A 26,318-nucleotide genomic window follows, 5' to 3' on the forward strand; every position below is an offset into this window, starting at 1 on the left:
TCATGCCCTGGGAACCAACTGCCTTACCCCTTTCCACTAAGCCTCAGCTCAAAGTTTCATCCCTGGGGCCACCTTGCAGACTTGTGTTCCATTTGATCACCTTCTTCCTAAAGGACAAATATTTGCTTCTGCGATCCAGTATTTAGAAGCCTGATGAACTGGGGTGGCTACTTAAGAAACCAAGCAGTTCTTTTTATAACAGGGAGATATGTAATAAATTATCATGAATCTCAAGTTTGCAAACTGGGAAAATTGTTACCTGGTTTGATAATACTCCCAAAGGTTTACCTGGCTCCTGGATTCAGGTGTGCCAAGTGAGGAAGCAGGAAAGATACCATGGGAAAAGCGTTCTGTGGGCACTTAGTACACATGAACAAGGACTCCCCCCTCCAAACCCTTTATGGGGCTCTTACGTGGCTCTGGAAAGATCAAATTTGTGGCAACTTTGGATGTGGTACATTAAGTCTCCTCCGTTGAGATACTCCATCACAAAAAAGAGGTTTTCCTAGGTGAAAAAAACACAATCCCAACTTAGTTTCCGAAAAAAATCAAGAAAATCAAGATGACTTTTTAAAATGGATTAGATAATTTCAGAGGAATTAATTGCATCTTGAAATCACTTATGAAAAGACTGTCAAGATGACTCAGCTGATCCATAGTTTCCAACCCTAGGGAGCCTGGGGAATCTGGTGGGATGTTGGGTAACATTTTCCGGAGGCTTATGTGCTCTGATCTCGCGGATGGAATGTGGTCAGCTGGACAACGAAACAGTGCTGAGCACTTAGTGGGTACTGACCACATACCTGCTAAAATGGACAACGCATGGTATGGTCAAATCTCTGCCTCCAGGTGCAGGGCAGGAAAACATCCATTCATGTTAGGGTAGTCACTGGGTGTGTTCTATGGGGGAGTAAGCATGGAAGGCTCATTCCTGCCTCATCCATCAAACATGAACGAGACCTCCAGGAGCTCCAAATTGAGTTCCACCTATTCCTCTCCAGTCCAGACTTTGCTTGTTGCAGAGCAAGCTGGTTCCTGGGCCTGTTACTCCTGGCAGAGGACCCCATGCATGATATTAGGACTTCCATTCTAGAGGGACAGCAAGTCGGAGCTATCAGAGGTCACCAGGATTCCAACCAGTCTCTGCTCCTTCGACTACATAACACATTATTTCTTCAACAAAAATAGTCCTAGCTCTTTGAACATGCTGAACTTTCAAGTGTTCTTAAGAAACCCAGGACTAGCAACCAATGAAGTGTGGAGGCGTTTGGTATATTCGTGCATGAATTTGCATCTAAAAACCTTACATGGGTGATCTTTAAACACAATTAACCTTTACAACTGGATGAGAGACTCATGGAGGCCATGGGGTCTATGTGAGGTCACAATGCAAATGGTATCCTGGTTGTAGAGTGATATGAGCTGTTTGTCACTTGTTCTGAGGCTAGGTTTCCCCTCAATGGGAAAAATTAAATATCGTGGCAATTATCTCAGGCAAGGCTAAGTGTCTGCATGCTTTTTCCAAAGCTGACCTTGGATCTACTTTCCTGGTTCCAGTAGGCTTTAACTGTAACCCACTCTTGTCTTTTGTGGGGAGGCCAAAATCATGAGAAGATATAAATCATAACATCGATATTTCAGACATGATGAGTATAATCATTTGCCTCATCTACATGAAGCTGGTGTCCTTTTCCCGTAGCTCTTGACCCTCTAAGTACTTTGTAAATGGCTTCTAATCTATATCTTTTTAAAGCAAAAACATACCCTGCCCTTGGACAAGCCACAGGTGGCATCTTTATTTACATGCTCAGGAGAACAAGGGGTTAAAACATTCAGGGAGAACATTTGTAACAGCGCTCAGGTGAATGGTTTCTTCTCAGTGTTAGGATGCTTACAAATCCCAACAGAAGTTGAATTGCCACAATTTATTCACTGTTGATCAGGACCTGGAGAAAGTGGGGGGCAGGGTAGTAAAGGGAAAAGCTCCACCCCATCCCACACACTCTGCACAGCATCCTGACCTGGTCTCATGTCTACATTAGACTCTGCACCCAGAGGTGAGTCCTGGGGAGTTGAAGCTGCTATTAAAGAGAGTCGAAGATACCCTAGGGCTTGGCCAATCTTTACTACCATGGGCTTGCGAGGAAGACTACACCGATGTAGTGATTATTAATTGAACAGTAATGTAGGTTGTTGGCATGTTGGATGCCACATTTAATTTTACCAAGAGATTTGATGGTTCCCCAACAAACCTTTCAAAGAAGACTGGTTCAGTTCTCATCTTGATATTAAGCCAAGGACAGTGCAAACTTCCATTGCTTATCTTCTCTCATTTGTGATATCATTTGGTGTCAGTTTGACCCTTTTGACTGGGTGAGTGACTGTCAAGTAAAACTTGGGTTTCTTAAAGTGGAGCAGGACTCCAGTTCCCACCTGGAGTCTAGCTTGGGGGCAGGATGGGGAGACCCTGCAATTGTGTTTGGAAAGCTTGAGGATCTGCTCATCCAAGAACTCTTGGGCCTACTCTGAGCCCAGTACAATGTGCTCTATGATGAAATTAGCAAAAAATGCAGACACATAAGACCAGATGGTCCTGTGGTCTGGATTTTGAGAAATCACACTTTGAGGAATGCATAACTGTTTTAAAAGTCAAATCGAAAATCCCAGTCCTGAAAAGTAAATATAAATGTAATAGGATCAAAATTCTGTTAATGGCTGGGGAAGAAGTACACAGAGATGAAGGTAACTTGTAGCTAACCTGAACCCTGCAGAACTCCTGGGAAAAGATCTGCCTGCTGGAAAACCTCTGGACTGACCTAGGAAGAACCAAACCAAGGAGAGTGAGACTCAGAGTGATTGGTGGGAACGTGGGCTTTGTCCTTAACTCAGAGCTGAGTTCAAATCCCATCTACTTGTGACTTTGGACAAATCACTTTTCCTGAGCCTCATCTCATTTGTGAAATGGGGAAAATAATATTTCAACCTTCAAAGGGTTGTGTGAGTATTAAATAAAATAATATATAATAGAAAATGGGTTTATAGCATTCACTGGATAACTGGTAGCTGTTGTAATTAGAGGAAAATAAATGAAAAGCAGGTAACACAAACAAATAAAAACCCAGCAGCTATTTCCTGGAGGAAGGACATAAACAGTCCTTTGGCTCTTGAAATAAAGATGAAAACAGAGAATTCTATTTCTTTTTCCTTTGCTGTCTTTTGGGTTCTATTCACCAGATGAGGGAAAATGCAAAGGAGGCTGGTGAAAGGGAACTGGACTTGGTTCTGGGCAATTTTACGTGGCTACTCATTGGGTGGCGTGTTAGCTGATGCAAAGGATTCTTCCAGGTGGGTCAAACTGAAGTTGGGATGGAGGGGTGGGGGATGGGACCTACATACCTGCCCCAGACTTTACTTTGCCAATAATTCCTGGTGCAGAGTGGAAATCCAAGTCTTGGAACTAGGATGTCACTAACTGGCTGTGTGATCAGCTAAACCAGCCCACCCCAGGGCCTCAGTTCCATCCTCTGGAAAATGACACATATCGGTGGGACCCTTGACTAAATTCTTCGTTAGTAACTGAAAGGCTAAAGAATATTTTATGGTTCTCTCATTTTCTTCTGGAAAAGATGGAATTAATAAACTGTGACTGTTAAGCACATCACGCCAAGGTAATAAAGAAGATATTGGTGAGAGAATTCTATGTTTGCAAAGTTCTAGGAGAGATGATTCAGAAAAAAAATCCCACATATTTGAAATATAATTAATCTGTTAAATCTCATTGTTCCAGGTGTGAGATACCTCTAAAAATTTAAATTGCACAATAAATATATCACTTTTGAAATACATATTATGTTTTTAGAATTCTATTGTTTTGAGAAAAGTAATAAATGAATGATTAGAGCATCTGAAAAAAGCAATGTATTTTTTCTCTCTACATACACACACACACACACACACAAATATGTATAGAGAGGTTATGTAAGTCATAGATTATTATTTACCACCTATTTTAATGCAACCATGTTGATTTTGTTGAAACATTGCAGAATTGAACACTTAATGGGTTAAGGACTACATATGAACCTTTTCTGAACCTTCCTCAAAGGAGGTAAGAATTACGGCTGGTTTCATTATACCCACCTTCACCATCCCATGGAAGGTCATAAAACAAAGGTCAGAAGCCTTCCTCAGTTTGAACAGTCCCCTGTGCACGCTCATAGAGCTTGGATGTTGGTTGGGTGAAAAATATCTCTGTGTCTACACAGGTATTTATGGTCCCAAGGATCCTGGACTGCTTGACATTTTAATCTGTGAGTAAAGGGTGCAGGAGCAGAGTGGATCAGGAGGGAAGGTGGCTTCAAGCTGGTGGCCACGGGGGTGGCAGGAGAACTTTTTGATTGGCGAACTTAGAGAATGTGTCTCATTCTCTAAGAAAGAACTCAAGCAAGCCTGAAGGGTATTTGAAAGAATAGGCACAAAGGAGTAGAACTTGATGAGCTCTAAGATCTTTGCCTCAGTCTAAGCATTCTGAGTCTTGGTTTATTTCAGTGGTAAAACATAGCATTTTGTTGAGTGGTTCCTGGGACAAAGGAATTTTGCATTATGGAGATTTCCTTGCTCAACCAGGACCCTATGGGACCAAACACACTTGGGTTCTTGTCAAGTCAAACACATCAATTTGTAAAGTGAGTGTTCCTGCCAGGTGTGGTGGTGCACTCCTGTAATCCCAGTGACTCTGGAGGTTAAGGCAGGAGAATTGCAAGTTCAAGGCTTGCCTCAGCAACTTAGCAGGACCCTGTCACAAAATAAAAAAATAAAACGAGCTGGGAGTGTAGCTCAGTGGTACATCACCCCTAGGCTCAATCTCCAGTAACAACCAAGTCATGGAAAGTAAGCCTACGAGACTTAATATCATTCATGGTCTTTGGAGCAGATTCTCCAAATGTCCTTCCTTCATCTGCTGCTTTTATTAATCAAACAGTAAAGCTGAGCTAGTGCCCTGTAGGTAAAGTTAAATCGGAGCTGGGATGTGACAGTATAGTTACACGAGGCCTCATGGAAGCAGGGATTCATTGAAGATGCTGATGTGCTGTGGTTGGCAGGAGAGCTTCCGATGCACTATTCAATAGCATGAACCCACATATCAACTTTCCATCGTACATTTTTTGCAAATGTACCTGGGGCATATGTGCTGCTCCATCAGGGAGGCCACAAAACTGAGAGAGTCACAGGTACCCCTTGCTGTGCTGTCATCTTCTGACAACTGACTGAAGGCAATTATCAATGTGGATATTTTGTTGATAGATGGGTACTCAGACCTTTATGTTTTTTTTTTTAATTTCTTGTTGCTTTAAAAAAGTATTTATTATATCCATGCAAAATCATTTAAATAAAACATTCTGTACCGTCAAAAATTCAAAACAACTTACTGTTTTTGCATAGAATTAAGTGTAAAGAGTACTGTATTTCCCAGACCTTCAACAAATATTGTTCAGGCCCTGGCTGATGGAGCTCTGTGTTCCTCATGTATTTATAAAAATATAAGATATCACTTTGCAGGGATGTGCAATTCTAAAATTCAATTTCTTTTGTATTCATTTTCTTTGTTAGATATTTATATAAAATTTAGCAGCACCTCAGAAAACTTGGAATGGAATCATCATTTGACCCAGCTATCCCACTCCTTGGTTTATTCCCAAAGGACTTAAAAATCAGCATTCCACAGTGATGCAGCCACATCAATGTTTATAGCAGCTCAATTCACAATAGCTAAACTATGGGACCAAACTAGATGCCCTTCAACTGATGAATGGATAAAGAAAATGTGTTATATATACAAGATGGAGTATTACTCAGCCTTAAAGAAGAATGAAATTAGACATTGGTAAATGGATGGAACTGGAGAACATTATGCTAAGTGAAACAAGCCAATCCCAAAAGAACAAAGTCCAAATGTTTTCTCTGATATTCAGATGCTAATTCACAATAAGGGGATGGAAAGAATAGATGTACTTTAGACTAGGCACAGGGGAGTGAAGGAAGGGAAAGGAGTATGTGGGTAGAAAGATAGTAGAATGAATTGGACATTATCACCCTGTAAGTATATATGATTACATGATGGTATAATTCTAAATCATGTACAACCAGACAAATGAGCCATTATACTCCATTTATGTATAAAATGTTAAAATGCATTCTACTGTCATGTATAATTAATTAGAATAACAACAAAAAAACTGTGATAAATCAACTTTTAAAAAATTACCAGTAAAAGTGATTTATTCAGCTAAAAAATGAAGAAAGGAGGTAAAAATTGTATATAAGAATTTAAAAACATTAAAATGGTTAGGGAATTCAGGAATTGGGAAAAAAATTCCAAACTATTTTCAAATAACATATTAGGTAGTCATGTCAGTTGTTTTCAGTACCAACTCCTTTAAAGCACTTTGAGCTAATTTTAACCCATGCTCTTGGTGACTGTCTTTGTGATTCCATCCTTCCTATGACCCTGTGAGGATACGGAGGGTAGGCTGTTTTTGGTAGCTGAGGTGGGGATTCCCTGGGGTGCAGAGCCATGGTGAAGGGTAACATTAGGTTCCTACCTCTACTTACTAAAGAGAAAGGTGCATGCATAATCTCATAGGCATGTCCCCCAAAGAAAGGTTTTAGTTGAGGATTACAAACTGTTGGGGCTGCTTTTCTGACATTTGCACCTTTGTGGTTGTAAGAAAAGGAAGGGTTTTGTTGGGGCTGCCCAATCCCAGGTTAGACGGGAACGTGCTCTGGCAGGGGCAGAGCTTGCAGTGCCGGGGTAAGGCATGCACCGTAAGGCATGCACTGTGGTCTGTGGGGCACACTGCAGGGAGTCCAGGGCAGCTCACCTCAATGAGCCGCTGATGCTTTCATGCCCTGTGTTACCGTGGCCACACCAACACTTAATTTTGGTATCCTGGAAATTTAGGAGGCTGGAGCAATCTTGAATCTGGAGTGCTGTATTCTTTTCTTTCAATCTTTATTTATTGAGCTATGAATTAAAACATCCTAGGAGAACAGGTTTATTTCCTTTTCATAAGGATATATTATTTTAAAAATCCCTGATAATAATTTGTGTACTTTTTCTATCTAAATGTAGAATATGTGTGTGTGTGCGCCCGTACTTGAGGGAAAGGGAGAGAGAGGGCTCTCTTCAAGCCAGAAAACACATTCATTAGAACCTGTTTATATTTCTACTGTAAACTCTAATTAGTAAAATTTACTACCTTGTATAGATTCATTAGTGTGTGTCAGAAGTGACGTGCCTGAATTTCTAGAAGTCTGTGCCTTGCCATAGGGACTTGGGCTCAGATGATATTTACTGGCTTAATTGTCCCATAGGATCTTCTTGCATTAACTAACAAATTAATTTCCTTTGCAAAGAAAGTACAGAAGAATTCTATTTCATGAATTTTAAAATTGCTTTCCTTGATGTGGTCAAGTTAGTGGGGAGGCAGTATAGCAACACCCTGACTCCCCAAATTTGTAGCTCTTGGACCTTCAGCTGTTCATTTATTCCCTTGAGCCTACCCCTTGTTTCTTTTCTATAAATGGACACAATAACAATGTCGACTTTATAGGTTGCCATTAAGATTGAATGAATTAAAATATGCAACGTACCCAGAACATGGTGTAGCACAATGGTAATTGCTCTATAAACCTCAGATATTAATTGCGTTTCTTATTATGGTTATTACATATAATATTCACACAGATACATAGTGAGAAATGTGGAAAGTTCCAGGAACAGACTGAGTTTTAATGAAAAAGACGAGTTTTCAGGAATATGGGTTTGTGAAAATGAACTTCTCTGTTTAATGTTTGAAACTTATTAAAATATCACTGCTTATGAATTGTCAATAAAAAAAGATGAAAGGAGATACTCAAAATCCTACCTCTGGGTGCCTTTGAATACTATCAGATTTTAGAATACTTTCTGTACTTTTCAATATTTCAGTATGTTTTGATGCTGTTTTAGAATTAGGGAAAATTTCAATGAATTGAAAATTTTCTAAAAATCTTAATGAATTTTAATAAATTCAATTTTAATGGAATATTTTTTTACTTTGACTTTTAAAAAATTATAAGCGAATACTTACCCCCCCTCCACCATGAGGTCTATGTTTAAATTATTCTATGTCTAAATGGCATAGATTATCAACATTTGCAAACAGGGACTGGGATTCTTGTTCAGATTAAGGTTACTGATCAGCAAATTCACAAAAATAGGACAAGCTAGCTCTTTATATCTGTCAATGTCAATGTCAAAGAAAGTTCAGAGGAGACTTTGGTTCATGGATAGGTAGACATCGGTGTTGCCATAGGTGGGAAAACTTAGATCCGGGATTTTAAGTCAAGGAGGATGCTATCCTTTTTAGCTCACCTAGGTTGAAACATCACACTTAGACACTGTGCGGAAAACATGACCACGTATAGAGTAGCAAAGTCACTTAATCAGATGTGAAACCAGAGTTTAACATGTTTGGATTTAAAAATAATTTAAAAATTTCTATTAATCAAATGAATTTTGCAAAAAAGATAAGCCTTCCAAATATAATCAAAATAACAGAAAGATCTTTAAAGGGAAGATTAATTAAAATAAAAATCTATGTTCACAGTCTGAAGAACAGATGATGAAAGACAAGACAGAAATGATAGATTTAACAAATTTAGTCCTATCATTCTCATGGGGACAGTACTGCATACACAAGTATCAGTTAGAGAAGGTAAAGGTCCTGGAGCTGTCAAAACACATCAATATTTAAAAGTAAGACTGTGTTTTAGAGGAGACATAGCACATGTTGTGAATATTCTAGAATTAATAAAAGTGGAATTTAAAAGATGGACTTAAAAGTTAATTTAGCTTTACAGTGTTGCCCTTATAATAATTACGTTTTTCAAATAAGAGAATGAGTGAAAGACCAGGAAAATATAGCTAGTCACACGTCAAATAACTAAGAGAGCAGTTTCCAAATGTACCCAGGATAAATGAGAACTTTATAGCATTAAAGGAATTAGCTAGTGATTTCATCAAACCAGCAACAATTAATTTTGAAAACACATGGAGGAGTTGGAAACTATGATACAAATGAGGTCAGGAAATATGATACAAATGAGGTCACCTACCTCTCCAGAAACATAAGTTGGGTAAAGAATAATTGCAGTCATTTCTTTTTAGGTATCTTTTTTCTTCAAAGTTAGTGAACTAATATATAAATAAATAAATAAATAAATAAATAAATAATTTTTTTCACAAAAGAAGATTTTCAACCTCTGAAGAATAATATTCTTTATATTCATTACAAAGCATCTAAGTAGAGTGTCATCTGTCAAATGTATGTAACATAGGCGGCAATGCCTAGGATTACAGAATGACTGTATGGAAGCTGGAGAAGAGATTTCAACTCTAGTTTGGGATGTGTTCTATGATTGTCAGTGGAAAGAGCTGGGAATTCCACCCGAAGAACAAAAGGGAGCTGTTGTGCATATATAAAATTAAGTAAAGTAATCCATATCAAATATTTAGCTCTGTGACTGGCATGTAGCAAGAATTCCTTTCCTGTTACCCTTTCTTACATGCATTGTTATTATCTTATCACAGAAGGAAGAAAAGCATTAAGTGCATCATAGTTGAAATAGGAACAGTCCCATCATTTTCAAGGTCAGGACAGAGTTCCAAGGGACCCTGCACTACAGATCCAAGTGACACAAATCAAGCTAGCCAACTATTCAATTGTGTATGTTCCATGTTCCTATGTTTGTGCTCTTTCTTTCTCCCCTCTCCTTTTCCCCCCATCTCTCTCTGTTGAGAAATGTTCATTCCTAATAATAAAGGAAGTCATCGACAGATTTAGGATTTCTCTAAGTTCAGAACCAGTTGAATGGCCACCTGGGGAGAACTCCCTCCTGCTCATCTCCAGGACAGAACCTAGGAAAACTTCCACATAGGCCTGGGGCCATTTGGATGTGGAGTTCCAGGGTCCTGGAGTGTGGTTTAGGAATGGAGATAGGGTTAAGGGGGGATGACCCCTTGGCTACATAGGGAGGCATGTGGCTGGAGAAAGGCCAAAGAGGATTCTACAGCGAGGGCCTTGGCAGTCTCCTCTTGCTGGGATCTGAGATATAAGACACCCAAAGGAGAATTATTCAAATTAAACCAGTTTTGAGTTGGGTTTGGTGTCTAAGTCTCTTGAAATCTCAACTTTACTAATAATTTTGGATTGACTGTAGAAAAAAGCACAGGCCTATGAGCAGCCAGGCTTCTCGTCTTTTGGATCACAGTTTCCTTAGCTGTGAAATGAGGGAATCTGACCTACTAACCTCTACAACCCCTTTCTCCCCTAAAATTCTTTATCCATGAAGTCTGTCATAAAGAGAGCAAATGAGTACGCCAAATTCAATTAGTTGTTATAAGAAAGATGTTATAAGCAACAATAAGATGCACCTCAATAGGTGAATGAGTAAACAAACTGGCACATACACACCATGGAAGGTATGGAACCGTGAGAAGACAGGAGATACCTTCCCTGTGTTCCTAAGTGAAAGACGCCAATCTGGAAAGCCAACATGGCCATGTTTTGGTCTGGTTCCTTCCTATCTGTGTTAAGCATTTCCCATGATTCATCGCTTCAACCTGTGGTCATCATCATCTGGAAGACAATCTGTATAACCACTGACTCTGCCTGCCCACCTCTCACTCCTTAACACTTTACCATCTGACACCCTCTGCTCCTCCCAAATTGCATGTTCAACGCTTTGGATGGTCAACTTCTTCAATCGATATATAGTGTTCTCTCTTTTGAAATTCTTTCCTCTCCTGGTTTCAATCATCCTTACTCTTGGGGTGTACCTCTTAGCTCCCTAAGCGATCCTCACTGACACTATCCCCCCTGTTCTTCCTGTTTCCCAAGGGTGGGATTTTTTTCTTTGGTTTATACTTGAACATTTTCAGCAGGTTTCTTCTCTCATATATTCCCAGTTTCAACTGAAGAAATGTACTTGTTACTTCTTTGGGATGTGTACTGTAATCACCTCAAATAAAATGTGATCTTAGATTTAATAAGGAACTGCATCTCTTACTGCCTATTTTATCTTATTATGATTAGTTTGTGTGTGGTACTAGAAATTGGACCCAGGGCCTCATGCATGCTAGGCAAACACTCTACCATTAAGCTATATCCTTGGCCTTAAGTGCCCTATTTTAAGAATAAATTATTGATGGGAGCAGCACATGTTAAACTGCTCTATGTTATTTATCATATGATAATTCCCCTGTCATGTATGATTTTGCTTTCTTTGGGTTTCAGTTACCCTTGGTCAATTGTGTTCCAAAAATATTAAATGAAAAATTCCAGAAATAAACATTTAGTAAGTTTTAGATTGTGCATTGCTCTGAGAAGCCTGAAAAAATCTTGTGCTTTCCTATTCCATCCCACTTGGAATATGAATCATCCCTTTGTCCAGAGTGTGCAAGTAGTATATACTTATCCATTAGTTGCTTAGTAGCTTAGTTTTTTTTTTTTCTTTTTCATTTGTGTTGTGCTGGGGATCAAACACAGGCATTTGAGGAAAGCACTCTACCAACTGAGCTATATCTCTATCCCCACTTAGTAGCTTAGAAAGCAATTATGGAGGAGACAGTTTTTGAGTAAGCTTTCAAAAGAGGATATAGGGTTAAGGGGGGAATGACCCCTTGGTTACGTAGAGAGACATGTGGCTCAAAGAGGGTTCTACAGTGAGGGCCTTGGCAGAGGGAGAGTAGATTCAGATGAGAGGCACTTTCCTGCAAGACTCTCTGGAAGGATGTTACAAAATGTGCATGTCTTGTAGGAAACTGGTGAAAATACTTATGGGGCTTTGGGAGGAAAACAGTTGACAAAGAAGTAGATTGATAATAGGGGCCCATAAGTCATGAAGAAGCATTACAGAGTCACAGAAAGGTGAGAAGGTATCTATGAGTCTGAAAACCAGGTGTGTAGGAAACATGTGGCATGTCAGATGCACTGTTTTTTTTCTTATTAGCTAAAGAATTCTTAAATATTTGTTAATGCCCCATCATCTCCTATAACTTTGGACACAATACCTTAAGCAAACTTTGTAGGTTCAACATCAATTTACCATAAATTTTCTCTAATAATTTTAATGAATTTACTGTCAATTTCTCTGCTGAACCAGTTTCATTGTGCAGGAAGGGCATCTGACCCCCATTTAAGTGATTCACCATTTGTGAAATAACAATTTGTGGGGGCACCTTAAGGAAAAGAAGCGTATTAGTTGCTGCAAACAGGGACAGCCAAAGAGTTCACTCATCTTAGCACAAGGGACAAGTCTTCTCAAGAATGTGGTTTGTATAGTTTTTTCTTTTCCTTCCTAAAGTTGTGATAATTGCCAGGGCTTCTAACTCAATTGGAAGATTTATGGATGGAAGCATCTTTATAATCTTCAGAAGAGGCAGTCTTCTGAATCAATGCTTGAAATTAAACACCTGCTGGGAATCTTAGATGGATTTCGCTTTCAAATCATGGAAATACCAGAATGACATACTTTAAAAAACAAAAAACAAACAAAACCCCCTATCAAATCGAGGGAGTTTTTCTTTATTTTAAATAATAGTATCTTAACAGCTAGTGTGGCACTTTCTCCTCAAAAGATTCAAACAGCTCTGCAAGTACTATTTTTTTTTTATTCTTGCAACCTACCTTTATTTTAGTATTTTTCCAAATTATATAATTTGTGTAAATTCAGTCAAAAATCATTACATACCACATACATTTTTTTTTAACACTGTCCTTTAGGAGGCAATAAATAAATAAACAAATTAATAATTAAATAAGAGAGGGGGGAGGGAGGGAGAGAGAGGGGTGGGAGATGCTAACTAGCAGCCTTGTTCAAAGGGCCTTAACCTGAAGCCATAAACGGAAGTGAGGCCTTGTGAGTCCTATAAATAGAAAGTGAAACTCAAGTTTTCATTCTCATAAAAAAGAAGTTTCAAAGTACTATTGATGATGTTCAGCTGGCTCAGGTCAGCTGTGTGGGAGCCAGGGCAGTGGTGTCATTCAGTGGACATGAGAGTTCTGCCACCCATAATGGACATCTGCAAAACCCACAGTGGCTGTCACTCAAATTCATCCCAGGGAGGGACCCAGAGCTGTTCTCCTAGGACTGAAATCTCTTTTAGGTGTGAAATTCTAACACCTCTTAAATTACAGTTCAGATTTGAAAACAGGCCTTTTGAAATTCAAAGGAGACACAAGAGAAGGCAGATCTCAGTTTACTTTTAACATGTAAGAAGAAATTATTTCCTTCAGATAAACAAACAACAAACAAACAAAAAACCCAAAACAACAACAACAACAACAAACAACTCCTCACAGTGTTAGGGGCCTTCTTTTCTTTCCAAACTAGTTTTTGGAACGAAGCCTTCTTATTTGAAATGTTTTATCAGGGACAGATCAGAGATCTTTGGTTACGTGAATTATTGATCTTTCTTTTACTCTAGAATAATTAAAAAGAGGGAGGAAATTATCTTTCTTTGTATTTCCTCTTCCTTGTAGGTGAACATTTAGTTACTACAAAGGTGACGTGTCACTGAGATACTCACAGTGTGTGAATATCTGGACCAATATTTGGACACGGACAAATGATAAGATTGAGCGCTCTTCCCAGTGACTGCCAAGTGATCTTAGGCAAGTTTATTATTCTAAAGAGCTTCAGTTTTCTCATGGGTAAGATGGGGATACTAATATCTACTTTGTGGTGTGGGATTATCAGAATTAAATGAGATGATATATTCAAAGTTCCTAGGAAACTATCTGGCACAAAATAGGGCCTCCATGAAAGGAGTCTTTGTAAATTGTATTTTCTTTGTTTTAAAATATATGTTGGGCCAGGTGCGGTGGTGCATGTCTGTAATCCCATCGATTTGGAAAGCTGAGGCAGGAGTATCATAAGTTCAGGGCCAGCCTCAACCACTTAGTGAGGCCCTAAGCAACTGAGCCAGACCCTGTCTCAAAGTAAAAAGTTATAAGGGGTGGGGATGTCAGTGGCAAAGCATTCCTGGTCTCAATCTCTGGTACTGCAAAAAAATAATAAACAAACAAATAAAAATGTATGTTGGCACAGAGATAGCTGGTTGTCTACCTTTCTTAGAAAAAATATTCTAAATGGTAATGTGTTCAGCTAAAAAATTTCGTTTTCAACTTTCCTTGTAGCTGCAGAGGAGTCAAAGAGATGAAGCAGAAGTTTTTTGTAGGCTTTTTATAAGACAGAGAGAGAAAGAAAGAGACACTTCCATCTTATTTAAGACATTGTTACTAAAAGACAAATAAAATTTCTAATGGACACATATATTATTTCACATTTAGATGATTCTGAAATTAAGAAATGGCTTATTTACAGTTTAAAAATAATTTTGTTTACCGAGAAAACTAATAATGCATCTAATTATTAATGATATCTTAAAATCAAGAAAACAGAATATTATTTTTCCAAGTTAGGTAGATTTTTCCCCCTGCTTAGTAATTAGAATTAGGTAGGAAAAGTAAATAGCTTTATAATTTGACTTCCATATTGGTTTAGAGTTTTACATTTTGGGGTGAAAATTACAGTAAGTCCCCATAAAGAATTTGTTAAGTTAATTTAATGGTGACTTTTGAAAGAAATTTGTGAAATGGAGTTTCAAACTTTCATGTTCAATTTTTTTCTAGGTGGTTTTAGTTCATCCATGATTGAATTCATTTGAAAGATTTATGACGATTGCTCTTTTAGATAATTTTATTGTGAATTTTTTTCTGTTTAAAATATAAATAAATATAAATAATAAGAACAAGTACTGAACATACAGGCCCAAGGTCCTGTAGTGTACAGATTGGGGGCATACATACTGAAGACGATACTAAGAAGGGATCATGCAATTTTAAACCTTATGAACTTTCATGTGAGTCATAGAAAATAAAAATGTTAAGAAATAATACAGAATTGTTAGTAAAAAGTGAAGAATAAAAAGTTGTTCTTTCCTCTTGCTAAGGCAATAATAACCCCTCCTTACGCTGATCTCATTAGACCGTGTTGCCAATAGTTTCTGTCAGAGTTTGAATAATGTACAAGGTCATTTTGATTTATCACTGAGGCAATTGATTTGCAAGATTCTTTTGAGCACCAGTCAGGTTCAGGGTCGAATTTCTGGACTGTTTCTGTGTCACCAATGCTGTGCTTTTCCACAGGGTGGCTGGTCTACACCCACCGGCCCCCTGCATTTTGATTCCTCTTATGTATCCTGAGCAGGAAAGAGGAGGGGCCCAGAGCTGGGAATGAGCAGAGCTGGGAATGAGCTTTGGCTTCCAAGTCCACAGCTCTTTCAATCTTTATAGCATCCTAAACTCCTTCCCCATATTTTCCTCCTTCCATGGGTCATAATCCCTCATCTATGAACTTTAAAAATGAATGATTTAATCCATGTGCCCTGATAAATAATAAATAACTTCCCTCAGATCATCCTGAATACTCTGATATTCAACAGGTGGGCTCTTTGGAGGCAGAAAGTGGGCAAGATGTTTTCTCTGAAAGGTGACAAGTCCCTAGAGAAGTAAAGGGTTATCTTATCTACTGTCTTTTGCTAGAGTGCAAAAGCGACTGTCCTCTTAAGAATATTGCTGCTTTTTACATTCACTCGGAGTATTTCATCAGTTATTCTGTCTGACATGCAATGCCTGAATAATGAATCAGGACACCTCCAAAGCAATGACTCAGGGTCCTTGGCAAAGTGTAATACAGGCTTTTTTTTTTCCCCCTTTGCTTTCATCTCTTTCTAAAGGATTCAATTCCTAGAAATCTAAGTGCTGAGACAGTCACAGTTACATTTGATATACACATTCTCAACCACTTTTTTTTTTCATGGCATGTACTCTGGTGATGTATTTACTTCTCTGGTCTTGTTAAAGATTCACAGCTTTATGGAATTGTAGGAACATCCCCCTTAAGAGGGTAATAAACACACCCAGGCTCTGGTAGATAAGCAGGAGAAGGGAATATAACTCTTTTTACAAAGTGGGGTTCCTAACAGCTTTCTCCACAAGATAGGAAAACAACCATACATTCAAAACACACATACACACATGCCCACACCCACACACACACACACACCCCCACACACCTCTATCATGGATCTATCATCTATCTATCTATAGATATAAATACAGGGAAAAGATGTCAATTTAAACTCGATTAGAAGCCTGGTCTGAAAGTTTATTTAGCCATTTGCTACAAGCCTCACAAAATTCCAAGAGGAAAAATGAGATCATAAGTGACTCCCTGGGTGCACAGTGAACCTCGGATACAGCCCAGGAAAGGTGGCAGGTTTATCAATCTGACTTCAGGTAGCATACCTCCACCACTTAGACCAACAGGTATCTATATCACCAGGAGGGAGTTTCTACTAGGAACTCTCTAACCCTCATTACCAGAAGTTCTGCCTCCTCCTAGCTGTAAGAAAGGAGGCTACTTTCTCTTACACAGCTTCTCACTACCCCTTTATTACTTCATGCTTTCCCTCCTGACCTCCCCTCACCTCCAATCCACTGCCCAACATCCTTTTTGCCTATTCAAGTTCTGATTTCTTGTTTCTCTTGGCGCCGGTACTTGCAGTCTGCGCTCTGATTTAATATTACTCACACTCTCAGAAGTATTGGTCCTGCCTCTTATTGGAGTACGACATTCTCGTGGTCAGGAACTATACTCTGTATTTCAGTATCTTTCACAGAGCTCAGGAAGCACTTGGTCATGGTCTGGTTTCTCCTTATTCTATGATGTATGCATCATACATTGATTTGTTAATTAGTCATGTGTTGAAAATTTCCTGGGAGTGGGGAAGTGGTGATGGAATCTAGATCCATCTACTTCTCAGGACTGAATTCCCACTAATTCTTTTTTCTGTGGCTGAAGACACTTCAGAGGCTCCAGTTTCATGACTTGAAATAGAAAAAGGGAAACAATTCCCACCCTTTGTGCTCTCAGACCTTAGCTACCGGGTCCCACATGGGTCTGCTTATTATTCCAGGGTCTGTAGAACAGGGATAAGGCAAGGAAGAGTAGAAAACTTAGGAGATATAAAATCATGCCTGTGTATGAAGGCACATCCTTGAGGATGTTCCTTTCAGTGTTATTTATATCAGTGTAAAAACAGAACAAAAAGTTAAGAAGTGTTCTAATTAGATCAACTGTGTTGCAGAAGATATTCACAGATGTGAGGAAATGAATATAATGAAAGTGTTGAAAACTCAAGTTATTAAATGATAGGTATTTATGGTGGGTTGCCATTTTTATTTGAAGAAATCCATGGGAAAGAGGGAGAAACGTAGAAAGATAAACTTTGAAGTATTAAGGGTGATTATATCCAAGTGGTGATTTTTATCAATAATTTTCTTTGAGTTTATAAACATTTTCCAAATTCTCTACAATGATCTTGAAGTCAAGAAAAAAAAAATCTTTTAAAGTTATTTCGTAAGGAAGAAGGAGACCAGGAGGAGAGTCCCATGGCCACTTTCTCTGCCAGGCTTTAAGAGAAAATTCTCAAGAACATATGCACTTCGATCTCTTTTTCAACTTTTGTCTCTTTAAATATACACACGGTAGATAAACCAAGTGTCACATGACCCCCTTCAGGTTACTGACTGTTTAGATGCCTGGTTGTTATGTTAGAGCAAATTCTAGAAAAATGAGTGAACCAACAAACAGATCCAGAAGGAAAGGCCTTTCCCAACAGACTACGTTAAAAAATCAGGAGTAATATTTCCCCAGTGTTTAGAAGAGATGAGACTTTTCTGGATGGATGCGTGAGAGGCTGACTGAAAGATAAATACGAACCAACTCCCCCATGTCTCCAAGTGACAGGGCCACCAAGGCATCACCCTTGGGACAGGCTGGAGGAGGAAGAAGGTGTCTGAGCAGAAACCATACCTTGGTCTGGAATGTACAGAACATGTGAGTTAGAAACGGATGCTCCCAGGCCAAGGATAGGACTCTCTTTTCTACCATGGTACACTCAACATCGTCGTCCATCAAAACCACATCCTTCTTTAAGGCTTTTATTGCAAAAAATTGATTGGTTTTCTTGAACTCCGCTAGGAAGACCTAGAAGGAAGGGGAAGAAGGAACTTTACTTTAGAATTTGGATTTCCACTCATTGAAGAAGAGACAAAGTGCTAAGAGAGGCCTGTCTAGACAGTAAAGGACAATTTCCATCCATCCCAATAGGGTGTTACTGAGACACAATGGACTACCTCACTAGTTTAGGGATACTGCATCATGGTTTTATTTTTGTCTTCGTGTCTTTCCAAAGGTTTTACAAAATTATTAGACAATTAAATGGGCAATTCCCAGTGCCTGAAAAATTCTATTTAAAAAAGAATGCCTGACTATCCAGGAACCCAAATGTGGGTACTGAGAGACCAAATACACATTGAAGGAAGAAAAGTGGAATACTGGAGAGAATGGCTGAACTTGAAGCATCACTGAGAATCCACACAAATAAACTATTCCCCTCAGCCACCTCTGAAAGGCAAAAACAAAACAAAACAAAACAAAACAAAACAAAAACAAAAAACTTGTGGGATACAGTCTATATGTACATCAGAAGCAAATACCCTGTCATCTGGTCACACAGAAACCTCAGGACCTACTATGTGTAAGACAGTCTGCTCTATGTTTTACGTGTGCTATCTAATTTTCTTATCCAATTTAATTTTTAGCTTTTAACATTGCAAGACAGGTATTGATAATTGAAAAACACTGAGTTCAAAGAATCGCTTAAACTTGCTCAAATTCGTGGAACTACTCAGAGAAAGATATAACTCCAGAGTCTGCTTTTTCCACCTGATTTCACATGTTTTATGTCAATGGACACCAGATGGCATGCAATGGAGAGTTGCGACAACTTTAGATTTACACACGAATAAGCAAAGAATTATTGGCAGTCGTAAGAACACGGCATTTGGGTTAAAAAACCTCCGGCTCTGGTTTTGTTTCACAGACATTTGCTGGTTGTGGAAATATGGGCAAAGCAATTCACCTCTCTGGGGCTTCAGTATTCTAACCTGTGAAAGACATAACAAATGTGGCATTCCCCATTGTACAGGACTACCGTGGAATACAAATAAGATACCACACAGGAAAGTAATTTGTGAACTACAAAAACACTCTCTCTAAATGAGAGTTATTAATAGCACTTGTCATTTGTCTCTTTTGCTGACTTTTATGGAATGCTGAAGTCAATGATGCTAAGCCAGAACTGATAAAACGAGTGTCTGGAATATTAAAATAACATGGTGCAGACCCATGACTTTGTGGTAGCAGGCTTGATAGAGGGGGTGGGCTTAGCTGAGAATTCAGGAAAATGAATGATGTTTACAGCCCCAGAACACCAGCTGTTTGTTCTCCAGGGCTTAAAGAAAATAAGAACATGAATATGGAGGTCAGAGATTGACTTTTTGGTGAGGAACCATACTTTCCATACAGAAACAAAATCAGAGGAAACACAAGTTTCGGAGTAGTCTCAGGGTTGCAAGAAAGGGAAAGATGGCTGTCTTATTTTGCATAAGTGTTTCCTCTTTCTGTCCTCTTAGGGTGCAGAGCCCCAGGGTCCCACTGGAAAATCAGGCACCCAGCTTTGGAGGTAGAGAAAGGATACCCAGATTTGCAGGGTATCCCTTGGGATACTTTCTAAGACGTGCATTTTAACTTAATGTCTTTCTTATTAACCTTGTTCAAATGTACCAATCCACAAGGGAACAAAGAAAGATAAACATTTCATTAACAATTTCAAGTACTCTTTTGGTAATTGCTTCTTTTAGTAAAACATCCTAAAACCAACCATAAACTAGGAAGCTGAAAAGGTAATTTTCATCTATACAATGTGCTTTCAATTTTTGGTAACAGGATATAATTGCACATTAATTGCTGCTAAATTATAATAAAGACTGGCTGTAAAATTGCCTATTATACCCAGATTAACACCAAATGAGTCTGTTGTGGTTCATATGACTTCAGAAATGAACTAAAAGAACTCATGGATACCAGCTACAGTTTGCAGAACAGAGTAGATTTTGTTGAAAGACAATGCATTTTATGTTTAAACCCAAACCTAGCAGAGTACAATATTATTCAGCTATGGTGAATGCTCCCATGCATTTTAGTTTGTTTATTTTTAAATAAACTGGGTACATTTTCCTGCCAAAGTCTGGTGAGCAGGTGCTGACTTTGGCTACACAAATTCACGAAACACTAGTCCTTGGTTAAAATTTTCCTAGGAGTTGCATCCAAGAATATTAAGCAACCAGGAGTCTTATTAATACATGACATATCCTGAATATCTAAAATTACCCAAAATTCTGTGTCCTGTGACCATCCCTCCTTACAATTGCTAGCTTGAAAATTCTTAATTGTTACTGATAGTCAAATTAAAAGTTTCAAATTACGTCTTGTTCCTCCTCCTCCTCTTCCATTTTTCCTCCTTCTCTTTTCCTCCTCCTCCTCTACTTATGCTCTGTGAGAGATAATCCATAACCCTAGGAAGGACATGAAGAGGGACTTCAGCCTAGTTATGGGCTCAATGGTTCCTTTCTCTTCTTCCCATTCCTGTTACAAATTCTTGACCCCTACTAGATATCAGAATTTAATCTTATTTTGAGATAGGACAGTTAAGGAGGAAATTAAGGTTAAATGAGGTCATTAGGTAAACTGTACTCCGATATAACTGACTTTCATTTGAGAAGAGGAAACGTGGACACCAAAGGCACAGAGGGAAAATGATGTGAAGACTCAGGGAAAAAAAACAGTCACTACAAGTCAAAGGGAGGTCTTGGAAGAAACAACCCTGCCAATACCTTGATCTTAGATTATCAGCCTCCAGAACTCTGAGAGAATACGTTTCTATTGTTTAAGTTGCCTGGTCTGTGCTATTTTATTACATCAACTTGAGTAAAATAATACAAGCCCTGAAGACATTTGGGAGAGAGAAAAAAATCACATACTAAGCAAAGCAACACTCCAGGCTGGAAGAAGCAGCAACAGAGAAAAAAACAAAACAAATAAAAAAGCCACATAACACAAGAAGTGGTCAAAGAGCCTTTGTATTTCTTTGGTGCTCAAAGACCTCAAACTCACAAGCATCTGGGGTGTGCAACCTCAAAGCAAAGTGGTCTTTGGGACACAGACCCCTGGGAAGCAGTTGTCATTGCCCTAGTGCTCCCAGGTCCCCACTGACTCACAGATTTCCTCTCACAACATACTGGAACGTTCTCTCCACACATCCACACACTGCTGGGTCCTAAGAGTTTAGTTCCACCCACCAGGAACACTGTCCCTTGGTCCCTGGAATCTGTTGTATGGAATTCCACAGTAGGGTAGCATACCTTGCCAAAACTTCCTTTCCCCAACATTTTGTGCAAGATAAAATCCTCAATTTTTAGTTTTATATGCAGAGATGGTCTTTCTGTGTTCAGTTCAGGTTCTGGATGATGGCATATTTTCTCCGTCCCATCCAATGGAGACTCCCAGGAGATTCCCTGAGGCTCTGAAAATGGCAAGCCAGTGGATAGGGTGAACACGGAGTCATGGGGGGTCCCTGCAGTTTATTTAGGGCACCTGCTTTCTCTTCCACTCCCCATTCTGAGGCTCCGTCCACAATTACTGGGTGGGGAGCAGAAGGGGGGCTTCTACAATTCAGGCAGTTTTAGTAACTCTCTGTGTGACAGTGAGGCTGGCAATTGGGACTTGGACTGTCTCTTTACCCAGACAATGGACCGGAAAATGGTTCGACTTAAATATTCCAGCAGAATACCACATATGCAAAATTAGCAAGCTGTTAATAGTGTCAAATCATGGACAAATAGGGATTTTAATGGAATTTGAGGAACAATGATTCTTAATTGTTTAGGTGGCGCCCAGGCACAGTGGCATCAAGTTCTGTATATCAAAGTGAAGGAAGAGAGAATGGAATTTAGCAGATTAGTGAAGACCTGATCTGCACCATTTCTCGCAGTCTTCAAGTCAAGATGGTGCTTACATTGATCATCCCTGGGATATGGTCTAGTTGACTGCTTGTAGATCCTTCCTAAATCAAATTCAAACTTTTCTTTAATTTTTTTTGATATCTATTTAGTCCCTACTCCATAACAGAAGAAGTGTAGAAGAACTCCTTTGGAAACTTTCCCCCATAACATTACTTTAAAGTATTCTTTCATATTATCCCTCAAGTCCAAGGAAAATCTTTTATAATGTATGCTGAAACTATTTAGGTCATGTGGTGGTATCCTCCCATGAGCTACCTTTGAAGGCAGGTTGCATAAACTTTCAAAATAACATAAATGTTAAGGGCTTTGGGCCTGGACTTCTTTTCTTTTCTACCCTTACACATCACAGAAGAATCTTCTGGACACAAAATAAAAACATCTGTGATATTTTCACCATTATGCTTCACTGTCTATTTTATTTCTGTACAACCACTTGACACTGACTGAAAGGAACATTCTAGAATCCTAAGGAAATATTTATAGTTGTTTCTTCTAGATCTATCCCATTTTTTCCCCCTAACTCTCACCTCCTCACAAAGGTATCCTGGTGAGGTGAATTTTGGTTTCATTTCTAAGAAGCAGGAACATTCGTGGATAGGTCTGTAATCTTTACAAAGAAAGGGATCCCCTATCAGACCTGGTAAACTGAAAACTTCAATCCGAGAGTGCAGGTTAAGGTTAAGATAAGTTATCAATGTGGGATAGAAGATCACCAGAACAACTACCTCTTTTTCCTGGTGTTGGTAAATATGGAGGCTTTGCTTCATTTTTGATGGAAGATGGGAGACCAATTTCAACTGGACCTTCTCTGAAGATGTGTTCTGAATCTCTTAAGCAGCGAGCCTAGATTACAAACAGAGTCAGGCCACCCACTCACCCACAGTTGATGGGACGCTGTCTATGAAGACCAAAGTCTCGTGAGATTTCTTAATGCACAGGACAGCCAAAAGTCTTCCTCCCTTCAGTGGTCTTTTAGGATTGCTTATTGTGTGAGAGCTTATTTAACACACCAGCAGAATGTACATAGCTTCTTCACTCTGGGATCTAACTGGAATCACCCATGCTCTCTACATCACTCCATGACACATAAGAAGAGGTCAATGGAAAAAGAGCATACAGAGTCAATGCTTTGCTTTGCAGAGTTTGTTCTAAGACAAGGAAATTCAGTGAAGCCAAGGAGTAGGTGACAAGGCAGAAATTGTCCTGGACTCGGTGCTCTGAGAGAATTCTACAGATGATTCTAGGAAATAAGTATTTTCTTTCAGGCTATTACATAATCCTAATATGTAGGTATAAAGCTGATGATCAATGCTCAATAATTTTAATGAATTTGTTTCTGTTCCTGCTTTTTTGTAGAAAAAAAATTAAGATCTTATAAAGATCCACACAATATAAATGCATGAAGTATCTAAAGGGGGCGATATGGTCATGGAGATGGAAGTTAGGGGTAAAGCAATTTTCAGAAATACATTTCACAAAAGACAGTAGAATGAATTGGACATAACTTTCTTATGTTCATGTATGAATACATGACTAATGGAACTCCACAACAGGTACAACCATGAGAATGGGAAATTAGACTCCATGTATGTAGATAATGTCAAAATACATTATATGGTCATGAATATCTAAAAAGAACAAATAATAATAATAATAATAAAGAAATACATTCCACAAAGTCCTGCAGAGTGGCTATAGGTCAGAAAGCAGAGGATGGGAGCTGATGTGGGGGAGATTATCAACTCCACACCTGTTGGGTGCTCTCAATCATTGCCAGTGCTTCAGCCATTAGCTTCTGATTGATACCACAGAGGTTGGCGACCTTTGTCTGGCATCGGTGATGGACATTCATGCCACATGCTGAAAGGAAGAAAGTGGACAGTGAGCAGGAGGGAAAGAACTGACCGGGGAATGTGTCAGTCACTGGGGAACAAGGTGAGTGGTCAGGAACACAGCTCCAGGTGCAAACTGACATTGGTTCTCCCTGACATTCATTTGAAATGCTGAAGGAGAACTGTCTGCCCTGCACCAGGTCCAGTCTGAGCTGGTGCAACCCTTTTCCTAGTGGACTGTGTGGAGTTTCTCTGGCCTCTAGGCAGCCTCAGCCTGTACAATGGAAACTGAGAGAAGGGGTGTGTGTGGATTAACGGTGGGAGTGGGAAGAGGAAAAATGCCGGAGACCATGTGCTCCCATCAGGGAGAGGTGTGGTTAATGAACTATGAAACTTGGTGACAAGGAGCTGATGGGTCAGGGACACAGCTCTGAGTCCTGGCTGGTGGGGCACAGCCAGGATGACTGCATCTCCTGTAAACAGAACTGAGGGCATGGTTGGGCAGGGGCCCAATGGACTTCAGGTCCCTCACAGGAAAACATGGGCATTTTATTTCTCTCTAAAATTCACTTGAGGCTACTAAAGTGAAGTCCTTTCCTTGAAACAAAGAATAACCAAAAAGGTTGGAACATTTAAGTCTTAAGGTCCTTTTACTTGTCATCTTATTCCCTGGGGATACTAGAAAGCAGTTTTCTATAGAAACACAGGGACTCCAGGAAGCCACACTGTTTGACATCCCTAGAGCCTGGCAAAAGGACTTAAGTCAAAGTGCCTCTTCCCATCTCCTGTTCATGTCCCCTGTCCACCTCTGCCAGGCCCTGCACAGTATTCTCCTTATGATCCTGTCCTCAGGATGTCATTTTTCTAGGGTCCAGGAGCTTCTAAACTTTGATCAAAAGCCCTTCTGAAAGCTCAGAAAATTCCACCCTATGGCCAGAGCCAAGGTGAAGAAAGGCTGAGTTTTAAGGATGTCCAAAGCTAACCCGACCTGGTTAGAAGAAATCAACCCACAGACGAGGTCTCCAGTGCTATGGGGATATCAACTGTAATATCTAGGTGTTAGAGGCCATTACCTGGTTTTCAGGTTCCTATGTACATGAATCCCCAAGTCTTGTGCCATGACAGGAAGGGCATAGGACCCCAATAATTATTGAGTCCCACTTAAGTGGATTTCAAGGTCAATGTTGTATTTCTTACACACATGAGTTAATGGCTTATATTTAAGTCTATGATAGTTACCGGAGGTAGCTCAGAGAAGAGGGACCAGTGTTTTGCTTCATCTTTGTAAGTCCCATAGAAAAGGAAAGAAGTGGGAAATATATGATTTCTGGTGGGGAGGACAGCATGTGTTGGTTGCAGCTGCAGGAGTGGACACTGTGTGACCTGACTCTACACAAATCACCTGCTCTGCAAAGGCTTCTAGTAGGTACAAGGCACAGACCTAAGGTTCTATATAGATGTCCAGCTCTGAGACCTCACGAGTATTCTGAATCATGAGTCCTAAAAGCAGTACCATAAAGGACCAACTTCCACTTTCTGACCATGCGATCCTTCTTGGAGTGTGTGTGTGTATGTGTGTGTGTGAGTGTGTGCCTGCATGCCTGTGTGTGCCTGCACAGGAGCACTTTTGAGTATGTGTAAAGATAAATATTGCATGATGTTATTGGTTTTAGAAAACTCAGATTTTGCTTTTGAAAAAATCACATATATATGTATATTTATTTATTTACAAACTCCAGCTGATAGAACTCTAGTCTCACATACTATTTGGTTTTGCAAAAGTGTCTAAGTAGGAGGTTTTTACAACAGAATTAGGCAATGGGACCTATAAAATCATGCAAATGTTAATCATATCTGCTTTTTGGAACATTCTCACGCCAAAAGCTTAGCACAGTGATTGCTATCGAGTGGGTGTTCAACAAATACAACTTCTCTTTCATCTTTACTATTATTCCATTCCATGGATATCTACTCTAAAAATGTAGGTAACATTGTGACCTTCCTCACCTTGAGTTTTAACTAGCTCACACTTCCTCTGATAGTGTACCATAAAACAAATAAAACATTTAAAAAAAACTACAAACTATTATTAGTCCCAGGGCATATGCATAGATATAGCCACAGAAATCCATCTGAAGCAAAATCTTTTATAAAAATATTAAAATCTTTAATTTGATTAAGATAGCTTTTATGGTGGTGCTCCAAATTCTGCATTGTGAGCGTGTCTGCATTGGACCTCTTTTGGAGGTGTCAGGGTTTGACTTGGGTGGCCCCAGCCACCATCTTCTTACTCATCAATGCAATGCAAGGTGAGATGGTAAAACTGAGATTGGTACTTGGCTCCTTAAAATTGTAGCTTAGGTCCGTGCTTGTCCCAGATGGGCACGGC

At 39.3% G+C, this 26,318-nt stretch overlaps 1 protein-coding gene across 2 annotated transcripts in view; it reads right to left on the bottom strand.

Annotated features, from left to right (window-relative positions):
* Prkcq (protein kinase C theta) overlaps positions 1–26,318 on the bottom strand; it is a 116,199-nt gene that overhangs the window by 26,876 nt on the left and 63,005 nt on the right. For both annotated transcript variants that reach the window (XM_076872817.1, XM_076872816.1), the window contains exons 9-13: positions 23,848–23,957; positions 22,823–22,940; positions 21,438–21,598; positions 17,986–18,159; positions 414–505 (exon numbers count right to left, since the gene is read on the bottom strand). In XM_076872817.1, coding sequence (XP_076728932.1) covers positions 414–505; positions 17,986–18,159; positions 21,438–21,598; positions 22,823–22,940; positions 23,848–23,957 — 655 coding nt within the window. The remainder of the gene's footprint in view (positions 1–413; positions 506–17,985; positions 18,160–21,437; positions 21,599–22,822; positions 22,941–23,847; positions 23,958–26,318) is intronic.

This window comes from Callospermophilus lateralis, chromosome 13, assembly GCF_048772815.1.
Source record: "Callospermophilus lateralis isolate mCalLat2 chromosome 13, mCalLat2.hap1, whole genome shotgun sequence".
NCBI classification, from domain to species: Eukaryota; Metazoa; Chordata; class Mammalia; order Rodentia; family Sciuridae; genus Callospermophilus; species Callospermophilus lateralis.